The sequence below is a fragment of the Mus caroli genome, chromosome 11 (genome assembly GCF_900094665.2).
Source record: "Mus caroli chromosome 11, CAROLI_EIJ_v1.1, whole genome shotgun sequence".
Classification (NCBI taxonomy): domain Eukaryota; kingdom Metazoa; phylum Chordata; class Mammalia; order Rodentia; family Muridae; genus Mus; species Mus caroli.
This window is the reverse complement of record NC_034580.1, coordinates 25,370,104-25,393,870: the sequence shown is the minus strand read 5'-3', so window position 1 is coordinate 25,393,870 and position 23,767 is coordinate 25,370,104. Positions and strand designations below refer to the sequence as shown.

The window sequence follows — 23,767 nt, the reverse complement described above, 5'->3', positions numbered from 1 at the left end:
TAGTGGGAGAGACGTTAGAGAGGGACCCCCCCCTTTACAAGTCAGTTTCCATGAGGACAGACAGGGTATTGGTGTCGCTGTGCAGTGTCTGTTGAGGTCTTAGTGCGTGGAATGCTGGGGTGGGGCTCATACCTGGGTGGTAAGGTGGATATGCCATTCATTTCTGAGGAATAAATTTCACACTGTGAATTGTTTCTTCTTGAGACTGTCGGTATAAAACAGCCTGAGTCTCTAGAAGCCAAACTCCTAATGGGCTGAGCCTGCTTATTAAAGTATGAGTTCTCAGGAACAGTGTCATGGCAACCTAAAACAGACTGCAGATAGGGCTTAGCTTCAGGTTAGCTCTTTTGGTCCCTCCTCAGAAATAACAGCATCCTTCTTCTAAGCCCAACTTGCTTTCATCCAAAGAATGGTACCCATAACACTGAGGTGGCAGAGCAAGAATTAGTCTTAGCAGGGATTATGGAAAAAGAACCTGTAAGTATTCTCTTATATTAATATTTTAGATACATATTCACTCTTAGTGTCTATGGCATATATTCCTGAGGAAAACAAGGAACTTTACCAATGCTAAAATCAGACTTTGTCTTGTTTTGCATTTACTTGTGTGTTTGATGTGTTTATGGAGCATGCCCTACTTCTTCCACAATGTGAGTATGAGGGTCAAACACAGACTTGAGGGTCATCAGCAAGTGCCTTCATCCACAGAGCCTATGACTATGAGCATTTAAAAATAACAGCGTCTTTACCTGCTAACTGGCAAGGGATACCTGTATAACAAAATGTTTACTGCATATACTATAAAAAAAAGTTATAGGGAGTTTGTTTGTTTGTTGTTACTTTTTTTTAATCGGGTGTATCTGCATGTGACTATGCAAGTGTTCTCAGAGATCAGAGGTGTTAGAACCCCCTAGAGTTGCATTTATAGGCCATGTGAGCTGTCATGTGCGGGTGCTGGGAACCAAGCCGGGTACTCAGAAAGACAGTACTAGCAAGCAACCACTGATCTGTCTCTCCAGTCTGGTTTTGTTTTCTTGTTTCTGCCCCAAATTGGTTGCCTCCTATAATTCCTTAATATGTTCATCTGTAACACTGAGACATTTCTACTATAGGCAGACTTCTCCTATGGGACTCTTGGGTTTCTGAAGGTTAATTATCATAGTACTACCATATAGGTAGCTGGCATAGTACATTTCACATAGTAGGTAACTGGTACAATGCCATGCACATAGTAGGCAGCTGATACAGTGCTGTGCACATAGTAAATAGCAAGCAAATGCTTCTTGAATGAGTAAGTGTATACGTCAGTCCTCCATCTTTGTCAGCATTGCTTTTACTTTCATTTTATTAGCACCTGTGGTTATGGGAGATAGGTGAGCCATGCACAAGCTGAGGATGCTCCAACTGGCCATGGCGACAACTTAGCTAAACGATAGTTTTTATCCATATCATATACACATTAGAGCACCCTCATAGAAGCAGGGAGGAAAGGGGGTAGGATAGGGGGTCTGCGGAGGGGAAACTGTGAAGGAGGATAACATTGGAAATGTAAATGAATAAAATAATCAATAAAAAATACAAAAAAGAAATTGAAATGTTTGTTTGGTTTAAGTCTGTGTCACAAAAGGCAAAGGGAACTGAAAATAAACAAATTTGAGTTATCATATATCTAATTTACATTCAAAGATGCCTTGCCAGCCAATTTGTGATGGAACAAAGAGCATGCTAGAACATGTTCATAACTGGCAGTGTTAAAAAATATAGGAAAATTAGACACACTTCCTTGAGTTAAAGCAAATAACCATATAGAGACAATCTCAGTTTTTTTTTTTCCCTAAGCTTTTATGCTATGTTTGGAGAAGGAAATCTCAGGAGAGAACCTGCCCCCAATTAAAAAAAAAAAAAAAAAAGTCGCTTTTAATCAGTAGCTGTGTGGGAATTTCAAGCTAGCCAGAGGAGAGGTGAAGCAGGACAAGGCTCTCCTCCATGATCATGTCAACTGTGAGTGAACAGCCTCCTGAGCTCCATGGCCTTCACAGAGGCCCTTTGTCCTGCTTTGTCAATAGCTGCTCTCTAAGCTTGTATTGTTGCAAAGAACTGACAACCTTTCTAAGCAAGTGCTGCAGAATAGGTCATGCTGAGAATTGCTAAATCCTCACTCCAACAATCCTTAGTCCAATAAACAGGGAGCATTGAGATCTGGCTGTGCCCCACTAGGAGGGAAGATCCTTAAGTCCAGCATTCCCATTCCATCGGTGAAGAGGGAGCATTCAAGAGCTTGCTAGTATGGAATTCTGTGGTGGGAAAGTGACTTTACATAAGCAGGCCCAGAGTCCTTTCTCCCTGGGCTCAATTCTCCTTCCTCACTTCACCCCACAGTCTGTAAAAACAAAAACAAAAAAATCCCTTGCTCTCAGTGACTACTCTGAGCAAGTAGAATGTAGCAGATTCTTGCTTTTTTTTTTTTTTATTTAAGGTGGGTGGAATAAACTAAAATTAAAATATCTATTAAACCCTGAAATGCTAAAATTGATCATTTCTGAGGCTTATGTTTAAGTGGGTGGTCACCAAAAACCTGCATAGTTGACTTTTAATTGAATTTAATGATGTTTCTGTAAATGGTTTTCTTTCTACAAACCACAGAGCTTTTTATGTTGGTTTGAAGCAAAGCATTGACTTCTATATGGAACTTAGAATTTATATAATTAAAACTGCTAGGCATTGTAGAGCTGTGAGGCTTTTCCAGAGGTAAAGTGCGGGAGAAGCCTGGCTACTACCACTGTGCAGGTCAAATTGCAGTTAGTTTAGGTTAGAATTGCTCAAAGCTCCCATGCCTATCTGAAGTCAAGATTTCCCCTTACGACCTGTTATCCACTGCAGGCTGGCTCCTGTTCAGAATGCTGCTGGGTTACTTCATTCTGGAAAGCCAGTAAGCTATAGTGAAACCTGCTGCACAATTACCTTGCCTTCTCCCCAGTTGCTGCTCCAGTCAAGTTCATCATCCACCCTCGTAGTCATACAGAGGTCTCTTCAGTAATCTGTCAAGTGTTGCGTAGTCACCTCTTTGCTGCCTTCTTGGCCTTCAGCCATCCGCTCAAATCCATGCCTCTGTGGAGTAGGTGTGTTGTCCTAGGCTTCAGGGACATTTTCAAGATGGCAGGCTTTTTCAGAACGCCCCGTGGTTCTCCACCCAATTCTTGTCCCTTCATTCCACTTCACCACTGAGCAACCTGTGGGTTACAACTCTCTTGGGGGTTGAAAGACCCTTACACAGAGGTCTCATATCAGATATTCTGCATAGTGAATATTTACATTACAACTCATAACAGTAGCAAAAAAGTTATGAAGTATCAATGAAAATAATTTCATGGTTGAAGTCACCACTATATGAGGGACTATATTAAAGGGTGGCAGCATTAGGAAGGTTGAGAACCACTGCTCTAGATGGTTCTGGAAGGCATGGGAACAGACGTGATAGAATGTTTTGATAATAAATAGCTCCCACAATTTTGGAGACTTTCTCTAAACCTGAGTTAATCTTGAAACATTGAGATTATGGTAGAGATATTCATTCTGTCTCTGTCTCTATCTCTGTCTCTCTCTCTCTTTCTCTCTCTCTCTCTCTCTCTCTCTCTCTCTCTCTCTCTCTCTCTCTCTCTCTCTCCACATCCCTACATCCCTCAATTACCCCCTCTCTGAAGTGTGCCTCCTTTCATACATATTTATAAATATTGTCCTTTGTCTGGGATTTATGGAATCACAGGATCCTATCTCTGGGGCATTATTCTTAGAGCCATCTTAATACCTGAACCAATTTTCCTAAGGAAAATTTCTTAGGACTATTTTCAACATTGCACACTGTCCAGCTAAAAACTAAAAACCTTCAAACCTGTCTTCTGTAGTGAGGGGACACTAACCTTCCTACCCCACAGCCTCTTGTTTCTCAGAACCTTACTTTCCATTCAGCTTGCACAGTGGCTCATCCTGGCTGCAGGAACTTTCCTAAGGACTGTAACTCTGGTCTCTTATGCATTCAGGTCATAGCGTGCTCTGCTCAAGCCTCCTTCGGGTTCTCTCAGCCTAGCAGCTTTTAGAGGGGATAAGGAAATAGAAAGGAATATTAAGGCATGTTAGCCTCCCTTGGGGGCCTTCATGAGGAAGGCTGTGTGTCAGGATAGCTTCCTTTCAGCAGCCAGGCCAGTGGGAAGAAGAATTGGCACTGTGCTGAGCCTCCCATCCTCCTTATGCCGACATAAGACAGATCTTCAGCAGTACTTCACCCAAGAATAAGGCTGCTGTGTCTCCTGTCCATCCTCCTCTCAGAATTAGCCCACTTGCTTTTTTTCAGGAACAGTTAGTTCCCTTAGCATCTTTCCTGTCATGGAAACTTCTTGCCCTGAGTCATTTCAAGGCCCTCCTTTCTTTTGTGTCTTGGTTCCTTCTGCCCCCATCACCCTCACATCCTGCCATCCCGATCACCTCTGCAGTTCTCAAATCTGTTGAGTCCCTTCCCAAACACTAGCAGTGCTCCTGGCTCCCCGACCTTGAGCCAAAACAGCCAACCAACTGTAAAGAGTATATTAGACAAAAAAGCTAGTGAACGTTCTTGTGTTCTCTGTTCATCCCACCTCGGCAGAGTTTCTCAGCGTGGCATTTCCAGTAGGATCTAAATCGAGAAGGATTTGGATATGCTGAAAGTGCTAACCCACCAGCATGTATCTGTGCTTTAAGTTTTTTGGCAGCTCCTCCCACGTCTGATATTTCAAACACTGTTTATAGATGCTTGGAAAGAAGCTTTTAATACTTGTATTGTGTTTTAACTTGCTTTCCTTTGGAGGCAGGGAATTGTCAAGTAAGTACCCACAGCACTCTGGAAAAAGCTCAGGTGTTCAGTGAATGCCTAGTGCTATGTCACTGGGAATCCATGAACAAATGAGAAGGCTTGGTCCTGAAAAGGGCAGACAGTGCCTGATGCAGGTTTCTTCCCATTGCTCCTCTTGCCTTCAGTTGTAAAACAATGCAGCTCTAGACTGTGCTTGTGAAGAAAGACAAACTCTCAGACTGCTTTACTGCTTTGGTTTTTAGAGTTTGGGGCTTTTTTTTTTTTTCTTAACTGAAAATAAAGATAACCAAAGGCATCAGATTGCCTTTCTGTGTATATATACAATTTCATATATATATACACACACACACACACAGTGTTTGCACTTGTATGCATACTCTATACTATATAATATGTTGTATATTATATAACCTGTGTGTACTCTGGAACCATTCAACCCTGTGTTGAATCAGAAGTTCTGACCTATGTGGTAGATCTAGCACACTCTTGCTCCCATTGCAACCCCTGGCTTGCTTTTGTCATATACTTGAACATTCCTAGGTAAAAGAAGAAACCCAAAGATTTTATTTGAAAGTCCCACTAAGACAGGAGAAAGAGAAGATGTCCTGGGAAGTGATAATGAAAGTGTAGGAAATGTCTGTTGAGGGAACTGAACTGGCATGCCACAATCCTGGGATTTTGCTCAATTTGATGGTAACAATGTCAGCTGGGGATGTTATTTACAGAGATGTCCTTTCTCTCCATTTTAATACCATTTGGTCCAATTATCACTTATGATTACATAATTTGTTTTGATTGAAGAATTTCTGAGAAAAATAAAGGTACCTTGTTTCCCCTGCCCCAACCCCCCCCCCAAAAAAAAATCCATTAGCTATTCCAGCCGACAAGCTGACCTACTGAAAAACCTGATCTTAGGCTAAATTATGAGTCAAAATTAATTTGGGAACAAAGCCACCCACTGTGCTTTGTTCATGTCATCCAAGAGGATGCTGTTTCCTGACAATGAGTCTCTCCCCAGCACACTCTAAACTAAGCAAACTCCCCAGGCGTGAAACCAAGCGTGCAGGAAGCATTGGCAAGGCCTCCTTTTCTCTTCCCACCATGTAGACAATTAGTACAGTCTGCCCAAAGACGCCAGGGTATGACTTTCTAACCGTGTAGCCTGGTGCACTCTTTCATTTCTGTTTTAGCTCTTGGCTGGCATGCTGTGGAAGCATGGGTTGTACTACATAGGAATGTCTGGTCACTTGGTACATGCTTGTGCATGAGTGAGGTGCTTGCTGGTGCTGCCCTAACCTGAACTAAGTTTCTTACTTGCCTTTGTTTTCTGCTTCCAAGGGGATCCAGGTAATTCTTTCTCTTTGTGTTTCCCTAGAACACTGACTGCTGGTGTGGGACTTGGGACAGGAGTTGCTACAGAACTCCTTCCTCCCATGCTAAAATTGCAAAAGTCTGACCAAAGGGATCCCACTGTGGCCAACAACTGGCCTACTTGTTCAGGAGTCCTTTAGGGTTTCCTCTTAGTAAACTCTCTTAGCTAAACTTGGGAGTACCGTTCACTAAAAGGTAGAAGGAAAAAGCAAACTTTGGTGTAGTGACAGCAGCTTGCTGTGGACCATAACCCTGAGTGGCAGACCAGAGTGGGGAATGAGGTTTTTCAGCCCATTCTTCCTTTTGCCCTTTTCTGTGGCCAGACCAGCCAGATACTTTACACACAGCTTCAGAACCTATTCCACAGCTTGCCTTCTAAGTCCTGCTACACAGCAGGCTAGGCTTTTTGACCACCTGTTGGAGAGATGGCCAGTGAGGTCAGGAAGCGTGACCACTTCCTTTGCAAACATAGGCTTGTCCTTGGGTCCCAGGATATTGTTAGGTATTGGGGGAGTGGGACCTGATGCCATGAAAGTGCTTAGTTTAGAGAACCAACTCTGACCTGTGAGCCCAGGCCCACATTGCACTGGAACAGCTTATATTTCAAGGTATTGTTTCTAATGGGGTGAGAGAGGAAAGCTGGACTGAACATCCCATGGGGGAATGTCGTCTGAGAAGGGAGAGAAGCAAGGACCTCCCTGGCTCTGGCTTTAGCTAGCTACCAGTCCAGCAGCCTTTTATTCAACCCTGTGCTGCTTCTGACCTCTGTTTCAGACCACCCGTTAGCCGTGCAGCTCCCCAGCCCGAGAAACTCCAGAAGAACAACATCACCAAAAAAAAGAAGCTGGTTGAGGTGAGGAGGTTCAGCAATCATGCATGTTCATCTGATTCCTGATGCTCTGACACAGCCAGGGGACATCTACATTTGCCTGACTTAAAGAATACAGCCTGGCAAATGAGCCCAGATGGGGTCTGTTGGCTCCCTCTTGTCTCCATCTCCATTCTGTATGCTTTGTATCCCCTGTCCCATCTCTGGGACCAACACTGGATCACATTCCTTCTCCCTCAGCCTTACCTAAATCATCACTAACTATAAAAGCATTGTGTCCCTCAAACTTGGCCATTGTCCTAGGCACTCTGCCTCCTGGGACTTCAGCTCCTTTTTTACAGATAGGAAGGAAGTGAGTAGCACATATCTCTCATCTCATTTCTGCCACAGTGCCAGGTGTTGTATGTTTCTTTTCCACTTTTCAGAGAGAGGTGGAGACTGTTACTTTTTTTTGCACATGAGGGATCTATGGTGGAAGGATGATCAAGCAGCTCATAGGACCCATTACCAAGATCACCAGTCCAGTGAGGGGGCAAATCTGGGTGTACAGTTGAGACTCAAGGGTCAGCTCCAGTGAGCCTGCTGTTTTCATAGACCCACAGCCCAGCATCCTCTCTTCAAAGTTTAAATATTTTATGCCTTGTGCTGACTTTAATACCCAAAAGGGTCTCACACTGCCAGTGAAAGTCTTGTTCATGCTTTGAAAACCTCAACCAGAGTAGCCTTGCTAGCTCATGACCTATGAGTTCCCTGCAACTAAAGCTCACCACCTAATGTTCTCCCATGGTCTGGAACTGTGAAGTCCTGTGTTTTAATTCTGCAGCCTGGATGCAGAACCTCTTAGTTCCCCCACACTGTAGTTCTTCCAGAACTTTTTCTGGGTTGCCTCTATGGGACCTTCATTTATGGTCATCTAGAGCCCTCCTACCCACCTTCACCACACCCATGTTCCATAGGCCTCAGCGCACACTTGTCTGCCTTCCCATGTATGTCTACCTCTGCTGACAGACCATAAATTCTCACTGCTGCCAGAAGTTTTTTTTCTGGAAAGGAATTTTTTTTTAAATATTTATTTTGGAAGATAGCTCAAGTTAGGAAATACAATTGGTATGGGACTTTGGACAGGATCTAACAGTAGAAGAGCCATCATGAGCCAAGATGGTGCCTCTCTTCTGTCAAGCAGAGGCTCAGGGGTACCTAAAATAGTTTTTCTCTAAAAAATTCTTGAACCGCTGTCATAAACACAGTGAATTATTAGTGCTTCCTCGCACCTGAGTTTACAGCTCCTGAAGTAGTTAATCTACTGAGCCCATCAATGTCTTTTCTAAATTCCCAAAAGACTGTCTGCCTGACCACTCTTGGTTCAATTGGCTACTGTATTCAGGATAATGTCCCATATTACATTCATTCCTGGGAAACACATTGGGGGAATCTAGGGGTGTGTAGAGACTCATTTAGTTGAAAGGAAGAGAAGGGATTTTCAGGGGAAAGGAACATTAGAAAACAAGTTGATACGTAGAAAATCCTATGATCAATGGGCTAAGTGTTGATCAGCTTACCCAGTATGCTCAGAAGATGGCTGTGTAGGGGGTAAGTCTTGTGCCAGCTCAAGGAGTTTAGGCTTTACCTTAAAGACAGTGAAAGATGATGACTGCATTTTAGGAGCTATAATGTGATGTTTGCAATTGGCTAGCTCCATAGGGCCAAAATTGGGGAACCTGGAGAAGTAGGACCCACCCACTATAAATCTTGTTTTTGGAGCTAACACAGGGCCAGGCATGGAGGAGTTCAGTACAAGTATGTTGAATGGAATCAAGAGTTGATCTGAATCAGCCACTGCTCTTTGGCATAGAGGATGTGACAAAAGAGAAAACTACAAATCCAGAGAACTGTCTAGTTGCTGGGGAAATTCAAATATACAGAAACTTTGTGGGACAAATCATAACCAACACATCAGGCATGACCCCAGCTCATCCAGCAGCCTTGACAGCAGTCACAGCTGCTTATGGGACCTGCTCATGGTGGTCTCTGAGACATTATTCAGCTGAGCTATGGAGTGAATATCTGCCAGGGCATACATGTGAGACTTCTAAGTGACAACTGGAGGCCACCTAGCCTGCACATTGTGAATCACCTCAAGAACCTAAAAGTCGCATTAGTTTATTTAGGGAAAGTCACTGTTTTTAACATTTCAGTGGACCGGAAAGGGGGGCTGTGTTTCATCCTTATCTGGTCCAGTATCTTCAGTGAGTGATATCGGCCTCCCATAATGTTCCTGTGAGAAATGTGGCTACTCGTGCAATGTGCAGCGTGGCATTGTTCCTCTACTGTTAACCTGTAAGGATGACTAACTGTGTGCACAGGAGCTGGCTCTGGACCACGTGTTTGGCTACCGAGGATTTGACTGCCGCAACAACCTGCATTACCTTAATGATGGTGCCGACATCATTTTCCACACTGCTGCGGCTGGCATTGTGCAGAACCTCTCCACAGGTAGCCTCACCCACTCAGCTCTTGGATCCAGGCCTCTTGCCTTCCTAGCCTCAACCTAGACTGACCATGGCAGCTACCTGTGCTTCTGCCAGCTTCTCTGCAGTGAGAGGGAAGAGAGTGGGGAGAAGCCAGGGGGAAACAGAAATGAGACTGAGAGTAAAGGAAATGGAGCCAGTTTCCATCTCTTAGAATGGTGATGCTCCTGCCTCTGTCTCCCAAGTGTTAAGAGTTAGAAGTGATGCCACAGGACCCAGCTTGTTTTGACTCTGGAGCAATATTCACAGAAATAATGTCATCCATAGAAGTACACAGCACCCTCTTCCATGATTTCAACAAGAAAATAAAGTTTGAAAAGGAAACATTTCAAGCAGAGAGTGTGTAACGGACTCACATCCATATCCTCACCACCAGATCAGATATATCAGCCTCTATCTTCCCAGCTTCATAGCTCATGTTTCTTGCTGAGTCCAGTAATTCATGGATAGATTTGAGTGTAGTCACTGAGTCATTTTGATTTTCCTCCCTTTTGAGTAGGAAGGCTTTGAGGTTTTTCATGTTTTCTCAGTATTTTTAAGGCACATGCCATGGTTTTAATAGTACTATTCCCTTCATTATCAACACTGCCACTTGGGCATGTGAGTAGGTTTTAAAAGGCCTTTAGGAAGTCTGGAAACACACTGCAATAGATGGTAAAATACTTCCTTCCATGTCATGTGAACTATGTTGACTTTAGGATAAAGCTTTGACCTGTGCCATTCAGGCACCCAGGTGGGTAGATTCCTGCTACGGGGACTCTGTACATGGTTCTCCTAGAGCCACGTTGCCCAGCGCAGCATCACCTTCAGCATCATTCTTTTCAGCACCCTGCCCCTCTTTCAGAGCGAGGGCAGATGTTGGGAAAATGATCTTGCACCAAGGAGAAGAGGGATGAAGTTCATTCCTTAGTCTCTGGAAGGCTTTGTGTTGGTCTGTGTGCTGGAACCACACAGGAAGTGGGAAATGCTAAAGCAGATTGTGGGCACTAGCTTTTGTTCCTTCCAGACCTACATCAGAGCATGTGATTTTTTTTAACAGTCCCCCATAGCCCCGAGGCTATTCTGAAAATGATAATTCTGAAAACAATAATTTGGCTTTTCTAAAAGCATAATCTTTTATCAGACATATCCAGAGTTACCAATCCAGCTCTGTGATAGCTACAGAGAGCCCTTGGATCTCACTACTCACCTCCCATGGTTCCTCTTTTCTAGGCAGCCAGAGCTTCTACCTGGAGCACACGGATGACATCCTCTGCCTCACAGTGAATCAGCACCCAAAGTACAGAAATGTGGTGGCTACCAGCCAGATAGGTAGGGCTCCTTACTGGCTTCTTGCTGTTCTTGTGGCTATATAGACCAGTGGTCTATGAGCACTATCAGGAGATGAGCAGGTTAGACCCTTTCTTGCTGATGTCTCAGTTGATTTTTTTTTTCTTGAGTTTTAAAATATAGTACCTACATAACTTCTGTTGATACATTTAGTGACCAGTGATGCTGAGGGGCCATAAAATAAGACCAAAGCCTGATAATTAAACAAATAGATGGTCCTCTTCCTTGCAGACTGGACCCTTAGATGTGAGTCCCATGTCTCAAAGCCTGACAGTTATGCTTGGCAAGGATGTATTGCAGCATGTGTGCCAGCTCCCTGCCCTGAGACACTGCCTGCCACAAATGTAAACTGGCACATTTGTGAAGTCATCTGCTTTTGTTTTTACTTTGTCTTCTCAAAGGAAGTCCTTACAAAAGAATCTCTTGCTTGCTTTCATCAAAGCCATGTCCATTTTAATACATCATTTGGAGTCTTCTGGGCTGGGGCTGAGAGCTGCTCTCTTAGGAACAAGACTTGCTTTGCTATTGTTTCCCTTGATGCTTCTTCATTGTCATTGCCCACCATTGCAGGTGACACCACAGAGAGCACAGGTAAGGCTGTCCCAACCGGGACAGTTCCCATCCACACAGCAAGATCATGTCAATGTATCATTTGCTGGTTATATCTGGATGTGCTACAGATACAAATAGAAACTCACCAGTTCCCTCTGCAAGCATGTCAGACATAAATATCCATATGCTCTGCCTTCAGCAGCAAATTCCTCAGTGTCTTTCTTTGGCCAGGTCAGACTAGATGTCTCTTATGCCACCCTCACTATACCTGTCTTAGGAAAGGCCTCTCATGGAACACAAACACTGAGGTACCACCATCTCTTTCATGCCTCCCATACTCAGGGACAACTCCTTCAATTCATATCTGGGATGCAATGACCAAACACACCCTTTCCATGCTGCGGTGCTTCCACACCAAGGGGGTGAATTACATCAACTTCAGTGCAACTGGGAAGCTCCTGGTGTCTGTGGGCGTGGATCCAGAGCACACCATCACTGTCTGGAGATGGCAAGAAGGTAACACGCTGGGCTTCACGCTGCTTCTACAGGGCTCCCCTGTAGAGTGAGCTGGGATGGAGCTCCAGACTGCCTTTCCCAACCCTCCCTCATGGGTCCTGCTGCAAGGTGAGCACAAGCCTTGGTGAGCTACTCTCAGACCCACTCTACTCCCCCTCACCTCCCCCCTCCCGTTCATGGCCAGTTGGAGGCAGCTCAGGAGACTGTGGTGGCTAGTGAAGGACCTTCGGGTATGTTGGGAGAGGGCTAACACTGTCCCTCTGCATCATCACCACCTCCCACCCAGACACTGTCCTCAGCGCTCTTTCTGGTGGCCTCTGGATTCTGCTCCAATTGTTTTACCTGGCTGTCTTATTAGAACTGAAGTGACCAATAGTCACCAAAAGCAAATTTTAGCTGTTCAGGTCTTTTTATGATGCATTAATGCTTCTGAAATGAGGATTCACCTTAATCACTGTAGGTCAAGATGCTTCTAGGGGTCAAATGGCCTTTCACTGAGGTGGCCCAAGACCATCAGAAAACACAAATATTTACATTATGATTCATAAAGTAGAAAAATTATAGTTATGAAGTAGCAACAAAGACAATATTATGGTTAGGGGCACCATAACATGAGGAACTGTATTAAAGGGTCACAGCATTAGAAAGGTTGAGAACTTCTGGTTTATAGTATAATTAATGATATTTTTTCTTATTCATCCCCAACACACACATACTCACACACACACACACACTAGCTGCTACTAAATTTGTAATTGTTTTACAATTAGAAATATGCAATTTTCAAGGTATATCCTCACATTGGCCTTGGCAAACGCAGATCCAATTAGTAAGGGCAATAATGAGGTCTATCTGCAGCTGATATCTGGGTCACGCTGAGCAGGCAAGTAGAGATGTGGCTCCAATCTGGGACTCGAGAATCCCATTATTTCCTCATCTTCTCATGGAAGGGGAGGGAAGAAGGGCTTTAAACGGATGTTTACATTTTGAGGAAAAAAAAAATGCCATCTTTCTTGAGCCTGACTTAAGAGAGGCCAGTGGCTGACAAATGTTAAGGATAAGTCTCCTTACACTGCACTGGGAGCCAGCCTGACCCACAATATTTTTAGAAAACCACGCCACCATCTTCTTGTTGACAGTTCACTGTCTTCAAGTGTCCCCACAACCCATCTCTCTGGGATAAAGATTGATTGCTTGTGATACCAGATAGTCAGTGAATCAACCAGACCATGCTGATAAGAAGTGGAGTTTCAGCCGGGCATGGTGGCACACGCCTTTAATCCCAGCACTCGAGAGGCAGAGGCAGACAGATTTCGGAGTTCAAAATCCGTCTGCAATCCTGGTCTACAAAGTGAGTTCCAGGACAGCCAGGGCTAGACAGAGAAACCCTGTCTCGAAAAACAAAAACAAAACAACAAAAAAAAAAAAAGTGGAGTTTCTTACCTTACAGCCTTGAAGCATCTCAGAGTTGGAAGGGCTAGGCACATCTTTTACCTACCTTGCAGGACCAACTCACAGAAATCCTGCAGTTCTTTTCTGGCAGGCTTCCTTCCATTTACATGGGGATCTCCAAAGATGCAGCACCCATCACTTTCCAAGAAGCCTATCCACTGTTAGTTCTTTTCGTAAAGTCCTCTCTCTCTGGGGCAGAGCTCTGTTCCAGGTGCCTTTTTGCTCAGGCTGCTGACTCTAGCTGCAGTTCCTGAGAGAAGAGTGAGGCCATGGCCCTGCCCATCCCCATCTTCAAGCTCCTGCTCCCTCTTGACCTCCCCTACTTGTCCCTCTAGCTCACGAGGCCTACTTGAGCCTTAGGTCTAGATTCTTCTTATCTGAGGCTTTTCTGACCTCCCCAGGGATTGAGTACTAGAAAAGTCAGACCTTTTGATGAGCTCCCAGGAGGAGAGAAGCTTGGAGGGTGGTCTCCTTGTGTCTGTTAATCTATACAGAAGGGCTCTAACCAGTTGCTATCTCTTCACAGCTGAATGGACATGGCTTCTCTTCCCTTCTCTAGTATGTTGTACTTTTTCCTTCAAGTCCTGCCTTCCTATAAATAGAACATATTGGGGGAGCACATATATACATTTGTATTATCAGTAAAGAGCATACTGTGCATTCCTGAGTTGCTAGTGGGTCATTATAGACAGCACATGTGTGAGTAATAAAATACTTAATATATACTTTATATTATTACATATAATGACTTTAAGTGGACCTCTTATGTACAACACGTGTTTCAGGTCCTATATATATTTATGTAACTTCTTCTGAACAGACGAGAGACTAAGTCACTGTCTCTACAATGAAAAATTCCTATGATATTAAAACAAGAGGAGAAAACTAGTGGTTTAAATATGGCTCTCATTATAATTTTGTATTTCCTCCATAGCTGGTGAGGCTGATCCTCTTTGGATCTCTTTATTTATTTATTTATTTATTTATTTATTTATTTATTATATGTAAGTATACTGTAGCTGTCTTCAGACACTCCAGAAGAGGGAGTCAGATCTCGTTATGGATGGTTGTGAGCCACCATGTGGTTGCTGGGATTTGGACTCTGGACCTTCGAAAGAGCAGTCGGGTGCTCTTACCCACTGAGCCATCTCACCAGCCCCTCTTTGGATCTCTTATTGGCCACTTACACTGCTGCCTGGTAAAAGGTGTTTCCCCTGGAAACAATGATTTGTTGGTCTTTATAGATCATTAATGTTAATCCTGACACAAGAGTTGCAAATACTTTTCTTCTTATCTGTTGTTTGCTCTCAAACATAGTTTATGTTATCTTTGGAGCCCATAGGTTTTTAAAGTCTCAGGTAGAGAGGTACCTGTTACTACTGTGATGAGTTTCAGTTGCTGTGTTTTGATAATTGTATGAAGTAGAGGGGCTCTCCTGACACAGCCTCCCCTAGAAAAGGCTTCCTCTGTGGAGTATCTGAAGCTAATGGGTAGGCCAACTTCATTCAAAATCCACTACCAACACAACCTCTGCTCTCCTAAAGAGCAATCATGAAAACAAATGAACAGAAGAAAAAGATCTGGATAAATAATAGAGAGGGGGAGAAGAAATTGGAACTGAAACATTGAGCATGTGGAAAGAGCCTTGAAGAACAAGTAACAAGTCTAAAATAAAAATGCAAACTTTAAGGGTTTAAAAGTATAAAAAGAGTCTTCAAAAGCAGGCAAAAGGAATAGAAACCCAGAGGTTTTAAAAGGACCCAAAGGAATGGTAAAGTTAGTCACCAATGTGGAATAATCACCATGACCAAGCATGTCCCCTGCATCCATTCTTAGCTTCTCACTGCATCTTAGCAGGTACTATTGCTGTACCAACTACAGGCGAGGAAGCTGAGGGCAGAGCAAAGACGTTAAGATGTTCAGAGTTGTTCTTCAAGTGGAGTTCAGATTCAAGATGAAGGCTCAGTGAGACACAGAAGACATTTAGAATATGGAGTAAGAAAAACAAGTAACTAAATATAAAAAGTAAAAAATTTAAACTTAAATCCCACAAACTGAAAAGGAATGCTGAGGTTAAAGATAATAAATGCAGGGAATCTTGAGCAGAAAGAAGAAAATAAAAGGCGTATGAAGAATCTGAGCCCAAGTGACCCTGAGTCAGGAGGGGTATGCTGGGGTGAATAGATTTGGGATGAGGAAGATGTGGGCATGATCAATTCTACCTGTCTAGAAGCTTCCACCTCATTGACCACAGTCATTTCCTACTCTAGTCGTGACTTTGTGGGTAAGGGTTCTGTTAGTAGCACCCACTTCTCTGGAAATTATCCAGACACTGATAGGTGGCCTCCTTGGGATGTCTGAGAGGGAGCTGATACAGTTAAAGGAGCACTGACTTTATTCGGAGTGAATGGAAGACCAGCCTTGGCTGTAACTTCCTGCCCTGGTCCATGAACAGAAAGAGGACTGGTATCATTGGACTCTGTCATCCACACAGGTACCAAGGTTGCCAGCCGAGGGGGCCACCTGGAACGAATATTTGTGGTGGAATTTCGCCCTGACTCAGACACACAATTTGTATCTGTTGGAGTCAAACATATGAAGTTCTGGACTCTAGCAGGAAGTGCTCTGCTATACAAGAAAGGGGTCATCGGGTCTATGGAAGCTGCCAAGATGCAAACGATGCTGTCCGTGGCTTTTGGTGCTGTGAGTTCCAACAGATACTTCCTCAAAAAGGGCCCTGAATCCCTTAAGCATGGGCATGGGATGGTGGGGAAGGGATTGGCCAAGAAGCTAAAATCAACAAGAAAGCCACTTGTACTTTTGTCGATCAAGGAGCTTTTAGTAATCAGTGTCCCCTATCCTTAGCATCAGTAGGTGCATAGTTCTCAATGTGTGCACATGTGTGTTTGTCAGTGTGCTGGTGGATATGTGCAAGTGTGAACACCAAAGGGCAACTATGGGCGGTGTTTGCTCCATCAAAGTAGTCTACCACTGAACCTGAAGTTTGTTAGTTAGGCTAGGATGGCTGGCCAATGACCCTCAGGGATCTATCTCCCTGTCCCTAGTTCCTCGCACTGACACACAAACACATACCACACCAGGCTTTTTAAAATTTAGGTTTTGGGGATTGAACCCAAGACCTCGTTCTTGCAAAGGCAAGTCCCTTCATTAACTACATTTTACACGTTGTTGTTGTTGTTGTTGTTGTTGTTGTTGTTGTTCTCAAAATGTTGAATCAAAGGTATTAGTTACCTTTCTCATTGCTATGACAGAATAGCTAAGAAAAGCAACTTAACCAAGGAAGAGTCCATTGTGGCTGGCGTGTTAAGATCAGAACATCATGACAGGAGAGACATTATGGCATAGCATAAGCATGTGGTGTCCACAGTCAGGAGGCAGAGAAATGAACTCTTGTGCTCAGCTCATTTTCTCCTTATTCAGTCTGACACCCCAGAAACTGGGGTCCTGACATCCACATCCTGGGTGGTCCCCCTTGTACATTGTCCTTTCTAGAAATACAGAAACATGGAGAAGTGGTTTCCGTGATGATTTTTAATCCATCCAAACTGACATCGAGCAACCATGAAGGGGTAAGGTCACCCCCCAGGGCAGGTGACACCAGAGTACACACTGCTTAGGCAACCCCTGCGGATGCTAGGAATAATTTCCACTCTCAAGGAGTGGTCCTTTTTCTTCCTGGCCCTCTCCTCCACAAATACCTCAGTAGAAACTTCTGGCATATATGTAAGGCAGCTCCTGGTGTTTCAAGTCTGATGTGTCCACTTCCTAGTCAGGTTGCCTCTATGGTTGGAGTTGGCCCTTCCCCTACGGTGGTGGCCTGTGGTATTCTGTCTCCTGCTGATCCTCCAAAGTTTCGCACAATAGGGATGCAAAAATGCCCAAACAAATTAGCAAAGTAAATTACAAAGCCAGGTGACTGTCTCATGTTCCATGGTTCTCTGCAAATCCGTTTGGCTTAATTTGGATCAGACTGATAATGCTTGGCTGATCCTCTCAGCAAAGGAGCCAGTCTGGCTGCAGAGATCATTCAGTGGCTAAGAGCACTTACTTTTCTTCCAGAGGACCTTAGTTCAATTCCCAGCACCCACTCGGTATCTTAGGACTGCCCATAACTCTGGTTCCATGGCATCCAAAGCCCGTGGCTTCTATGGGTACCTATACTGCCTGAACACACGCACACACAAACACACACACACACACACACAAACAAACACAAATGCATAATTCAAAATAATGAAGATTAATCTCAAACCACAAAAGAAGCCGGGGTCTGAAAAAGAACCCTTCAGTGAGCTCCTGGTTCTCAAGGTGTCCCTTTGTTTGCAGAACAACCTTACCTTTACTGGTGCCATCAATGGAGATGTCTATGTCTGGAAGGAGCACTTCCTCATCCGACTGGTGGCCAAGGCTCACACAGGTCCTGTTTTTACAATGTACACCACCCTCCGAGATGGGCTTATCGTGACTGGCGGAAAAGAACGGCCGTAAGCAAAGCTCCCTCTTGGGGACTTGTTTGCTACTTTCTTGGCGCAAAATGACAGAAACCTCTGCCAATTGTGGTGCCCCCCTCTCTTTTCTGTATTAGATCAGTCTGTCAGCTCTGCAGGAGAGTCCGAGGTCTTTCTAAGAGGGTAGCAAAGAGATCCACTAACAATTAAAACCTTAGGCTATACTTCTCAAAAAGCTGTTGTGACTTGGCTCTTGTAAATGCTACTCCTAGCAGCTCTTGGGGGGAAGGGAGGACAAAAAGGAGGGACCTGTAGAGGGAAGGCAAGATTTATGAAACACTCTATTAGCAGGCTAATAAAAATATACTGGCTTTGAGGATTACACTTGCTTTCCTCCATATTGATGCATTTGAAGACAATTTAGGAAATCTACTGGGCCTAGGTAGTCATACCATCAGTGCTGGTATAGAGTGTGCTTAGAAGGGAAGTCTTGAGGCAATGGTAAATGCCTCTTTATGCCGGTTTTTTTTTTTTTTTTTTTTTTTTTTTTTTTTTTTTTTTTTTTTTTAGGACTAAGGAAGGAGGAGCTGTAAAGCTGTGGGACCAGGAGATGAAGCGCTGTCGGGCCTTCCAGCTGGAAACAGGGCAGCTGGTGGAATGTGTGCGCTCGGTGTGCCGTGGCAAGGTGAGTATAGCTGGCCCTGTGGGAGCCACTCCTTAGAGCTGAGCTGAGGAAGGAGATGGTAATCCTGGCAGGCTTGCTTTTTTTCCAGTCACTTTGCTAGCATGTGTTTGCTCATATTATAGTATGGGTAGATTATATTATAGCTCATCAGTCAGTCATAGCCAAGTGAACCTACTCCTCCAGGAAAGTCTCTGAACCTGTGTGTGTCCAGCACCGAGGTCAGTCGAGAGGGCTTCATGTTTCGTAGAGGAGGGTGTCTTTCTGTCTCCCTGATGGGAACTCATTTAGACACTGTCACTTCAATCGCTGTTCTCATAAGCGGAACAATACCTGTAAGCAGCCATGCTTACTGACTTCTGGCTGCTGGATACGGCTGAAAGGAGTCAAGTCAGTGCAGTCATAGGGTCAGTCAGACTTTCTATACCTTTATTAGAAACATAATATAATGACAATTGCCAGGTCAGTTATAGTTGCCAGGATGCAATGATGTTTGCAAGCTCCACTGGGTACACAAGATTAATGTCTAAGACCAACTTACTTACCAGTCAAGGTCACCTGATATGGCCCTGGCAGGAATTAAGTCAGTCTAGAGGGAGCTTACAGTCTGTGGGATGTTCATCAAGAGGGTGATGGAGGACTCTGCTCAAGCTCCTACCCAAGGCAACTGCTAGAAAAGGCAAAGTGAGAAGGGAGGGGGTTCTCACTGACATGCAGCCCTTAGCACGACGCCTCAGCATATCCTGATTTAGTAACAATGCAGCAGTCTCACTAGCAGTGCTTTTAAATTATTTTTAAACTGTGACAAAACACATAAAACTTAGCATTTTAACCACGTTGTGTACAAGTCATTGCCACTAAACACTTGTGCAACCACTATCACCGTCACCTTCAAATATTTTAATAAGAAAATATTTGACTATTAAACATCAGCTCTTCCTTCCCCTCCTGCCCCTGGTACCCCCCTCTCCTTTGTATCCCGTGAACTGGATCTTTCTGGGGACCTCAGATGACTGGACTCAGACAGCTTTTTTTCTAATAGTATTTTTTTGTAATAGGGAAAAATCTTAGTAGGAACCAAAGATGGTGAAATAATTGAAGTTGGGGAAAAAAGCGCTGCTTCAAACATCCTGATTGATGGACACATGGAGGGGGAGATCTGGGGCCTAGCCACACACCCCTCCAAGGACATGTTCATCTCAGCCAGCAATGATGGCACTGCAAGGATCTGGGACCTGGCTGACAAGGTAAGGAGCCTTGCTATCAGGCTCATAGCAGGAGGAACGGAGAGGGCCTGTGTCAAGCCAGAGATGGGGGTAGGTTGGTTCAGCATTGTTAGAAAGCCTACTAATAAAAGTCCCTCACATATGCCATCTGCACTCTCAGCAGTTCATTTGTCTAGATAGATTTGTAGTTCGAAGCTCTTATAGCTTGAGCTCAATATGAAATAAAGGAAGACATGGAACCTTTTGACTCTTCTTGCCTCTACTTGTCCAGCACTGGTAATGCAGTGCTTGGGGATCGAACCAAGGGCTTCATGCATGTTAGAGTGTGTGTTCAAGCACTCTACCGAGCCCCACATGCTGATAATTCTGGAATAATCAAACTGAGGGTTACTGTCTTTTTATAAAAGGACAAGAGGAGAACGAGAGGGACGCAAATGTTTGAGCGTGTCAGATTTCCCATCAGATCCCAGGGAGGTTGGGAAAGCAACTTTAAAGCTCATCTGGGGTAAAAATATAAGATATGAAAAAAAAAAAAAAAGGTCACTGGACCTTATCACAGCACAAAACAAATGCCAAATTCTGTTTCAAAATGGCTAGGAAAAATTTTGGTCACAGTTTTAATGTAAGGGTCAAAAAGCAGCCATGCAAACGCATGCATGTGTTATATAGTTTAGTTCTAAAGCTATTAAGTTTACTAAAAACAGCTTCTACTCACTGAAAACTCACTGTATAATGGATGTTTCCTGTATGCCATTGTTAATACTTCCAAAAATCTTCCAATGCCACTATCAGCATCCTTTCTGCTCCATAGTAATGGCAATAATGTATACACACATACCCAACTAGAAAGTGAAGGCCCAGTCAAGATCTGGCTAGTAAGTTCGCATGCTTTTCCTTTAGCAAGAGCCTGGCAAAGCCCTAAGGCCTGAGTCTGGCCAGCTGCCTATTGCAATAGGTGAAGCCACATTTGTTACTACTGTCCACAATTGGCATGACAACGCTGGTAATTAGAACACAGATCCTACAGTGCTCAATGCAGTTATGACAACATAACAGGCAATGTTTGCCAAACCCTGTCCTAAAAGGTGCTATCCCCCAAGTAGCTCTACTATGAGATGGCATTGGTGGCCTTTAGTGGGAGCTGAAGTCGTCTGATTTCCCTGTCCTGATGATTTCCCCTAGAGAAGTGATAAGGGCTTACATGTCTCTCTGTGTCTTCATGTAGAAACTGTTAAACAAGGTGAACCTGGGCCATGCGGCCAGGTGTGCAGCCTATAGCCCGGATGGGGAGATGGTGGCCATTGGCATGAAGAATGGAGAGTTTGTCATCTTGCTGGTGAACACCCTGAAAGTTTGGGGGAAAAAACGAGACCGGAAATCTGCCATCCAAGATATCAGGTATAAAAAAATAAAAGATATCAGGTATATAGTGAGTGGTCTGAGCCAGAAGGGTAAGCGTTCCTTACATGGGTCCTTCTGGGGATGGTGGGGAGACAGAGCTGGGGGAACTGAGTTGAAAGGGTTGCTTCCACAGCAGGCTAATCAAGGATACCTCCCACACAGTCTTTTTAGATATGATGATAAAAATACTTGTAATTCTACCAAAGACTGCATAACACCATTTTCCCCCCTGTGGGATTAGATTCAGAAAAATTGTTTAATTTCATAGAAACTGGAGAGAAGCTAGGCACATGTCTTTGGACTTGAGACACAGCTAGCCCATCTTTGTGTGTCCAGTTCTGCCTCCTCATGGACCTTGCTTTTGATTTCCCCCTCTAGAATCAGCCCAGACAACAGATTCTTAGCTGTGGGTTCTTCTGAGCAGACAGTTGACTTCTATGACCTTACTCAGGGCACAAGTCTGAACCGAATCGGCTACTGTAAAGACATCCCAAGCTTTGTCATTCAGATGGACTTTTCTGCAGACAGCAAATACATTCAGGTATGTTTCTGGTTAACTTGTCTCAGGGGCAACCAAGAAAAAACATTGTTTCCCCATGAGTGCTTACTGTGTCCTGGGCACCATGCTAATTCACCCATCACAGACAACTTCCAAGTACTATCCCTATTTTATAAATGTAGAGACAGAGGCTTGGATAATTAGGAAAGTAATTGTGTGTGTGTGTGTGTACTCATCTTTTAGTAAGAAACAAAAACAAAACATGAATACCAGGGAACATATCCCTAGTCACCTTTACCCTATTTTCACCAGCTCATCATCAAAATTTCCTAATTTCTGGCTGAGGAGATGGTGCAGCAGGTAACAGTGCCTACTGCTAACCAAGTCCAACCCCTCCCCCTGACCCACATGATGGAAGGAAAGATCTGATCCCTACAATTTGTCCTCTGGCAAATACCACAGCAGGCATTTGCATGTACACACACGCACTGGAGGACTAATTACAATAAGTTTTAGAAAACTTCCGAATCTCTAGTTCTTTAGGTCTGCACTTCTAAGCTTGCTATTGTTTATTCTCCAAATTCTATTGGGAAGTATGGCTGCTGCATACCAGAATGGGCTGGAGACCTCACGACTGGGTCTCTGCACAGCTGAGAGGCAAGATCAAGGGGTCCTACCTTTGAGACTTGTGGCTAAAAACAGAACTTATTTCAGCATTCAACATCTGTGAGCCTGGAAAGAGGAGTACTTAAGCCAGGCAGTGGTGGCGCACACCTTTAATCCCAGCACTTGGGAGGCAGAGGCAGGCAGATTTCTGAGTTCAAGGCCAGCCTGGTCTACAGTGTGAGTTCCAGGACAGTCAGGGCTACACAGAGAAACCCTGCCTTGAAAAACAAGAAAGAAAGAGAAAGGAAGGAAGGAAGGAAAGAAGGAAGGAAGAAAAGAAAAGGAGAGAGAGAGAAAGAAAGAGAGAAGAGAAAGAGAGAAAAGAAGAGGAGTACCTATATTCATTTTTCAAATGTATCCAACAAAGCCTCAGCTAGGCAGGCTTTTGGATAGATACAGAATGTTCATTTCTTCTGGAGCTTATCACACTTCCATGGAGAAGGCAAGGACTGACAGACATGTCATGCTTGTGTGGGAAAAGGCAAAGTGTAGCTTGTCAGGCAGCATCTGAAGAGGCACTCAACTTAGACTTGCCTCCCGTCTAAAAAGCATTCTTTAGGCTGAGCCATGTCTGCCCTGTAGGAGGGAGTTAACAAAGGGGGCAGGATTTGTGTCCCAAGCCATCTGCATTGAAAACCTGAAGTGGGAAAGATTTAGGCTCTTTCCTTGAACTCAAGGAAAACCCTGGTGACATGGGTAGAGACACCATCCCCATGGGGAGAGAAGAGACCTAGGTTGTAAGACACTGGCAAGTGTCCTTTAATGTGAAAACAGTGGCCAGTTTCCTTTAGGAGACTCCAAGAGGGCGCTTGACATGTTCACCATCCCTCGTGGTGGGGGTAGAAATGGATAGAAGATAAGTCTATGAATTTTAACATAGGCTGTTGTGTGTGTGTGTGTGTGTGTGTGTTGACAGGGGTTGGGGAAGTAGAACACACCCTACCTATGAATTTTAGCATGGGCTGTGGGGAAACAGAGTGTTTATTGGCTTTGTAGCCAGGAGCTGAGTTTGGGTTTAAAGAAAAGCGTAACTGGGGCAGAGTTAGTGTTGGGAGAGACAGCCAAGAGAGTCTGTGGAACTGAGGAAGCAGATGGACTCAGTTCCTCTCCTCTTGCAGGTATCGACAGGAGCCTACAAGCGCCAAGTACATGAAGTTCCCCTGGGGAAGCAAGTCACTGAAGCCATGGTTGTTGAGAAGATCACCTGGGCTTCCTGGACAAGGTAAACGAAGAGAACTCTTGTTGAGGAAGAGGCCCCAGCTCTGCCTCTGCCGTTGTGATGGCCAGGATAGGAGGAGCTGAGATGAAACTGTCTTTTCTCAGTGGGGGAGAATGCAAAGCTGCTAGACACTGGCTTAGGGGAGGATTTTATGCGATCAGGGCTTTCTTTTTTTTTTTTTTTTT

General features: G+C 44.2%; 1 protein-coding gene across 1 annotated transcript in view; it reads left to right on the top strand.

Moving 5' to 3' along the window:
- The window catches only part of Eml6 (EMAP like 6), a 272,708-nt gene that overhangs the window by 245,510 nt on the left and 3,431 nt on the right, over positions 1–23,767 (top strand). The window contains exons 29-39 of the mRNA XM_029483123.1: positions 6,989–7,067; positions 9,407–9,536; positions 10,784–10,882; positions 11,795–11,968; positions 15,915–16,123; positions 17,768–17,925; positions 18,460–18,574; positions 19,630–19,818; positions 21,023–21,195; positions 21,577–21,739; positions 23,482–23,585. Coding sequence (XP_029338983.1) covers positions 6,989–7,067; positions 9,407–9,536; positions 10,784–10,882; positions 11,795–11,968; positions 15,915–16,123; positions 17,768–17,925; positions 18,460–18,574; positions 19,630–19,818; positions 21,023–21,195; positions 21,577–21,739; positions 23,482–23,585 — 1,593 coding nt within the window. The remainder of the gene's footprint in view (positions 1–6,988; positions 7,068–9,406; positions 9,537–10,783; positions 10,883–11,794; positions 11,969–15,914; positions 16,124–17,767; positions 17,926–18,459; positions 18,575–19,629; positions 19,819–21,022; positions 21,196–21,576; positions 21,740–23,481; positions 23,586–23,767) is intronic.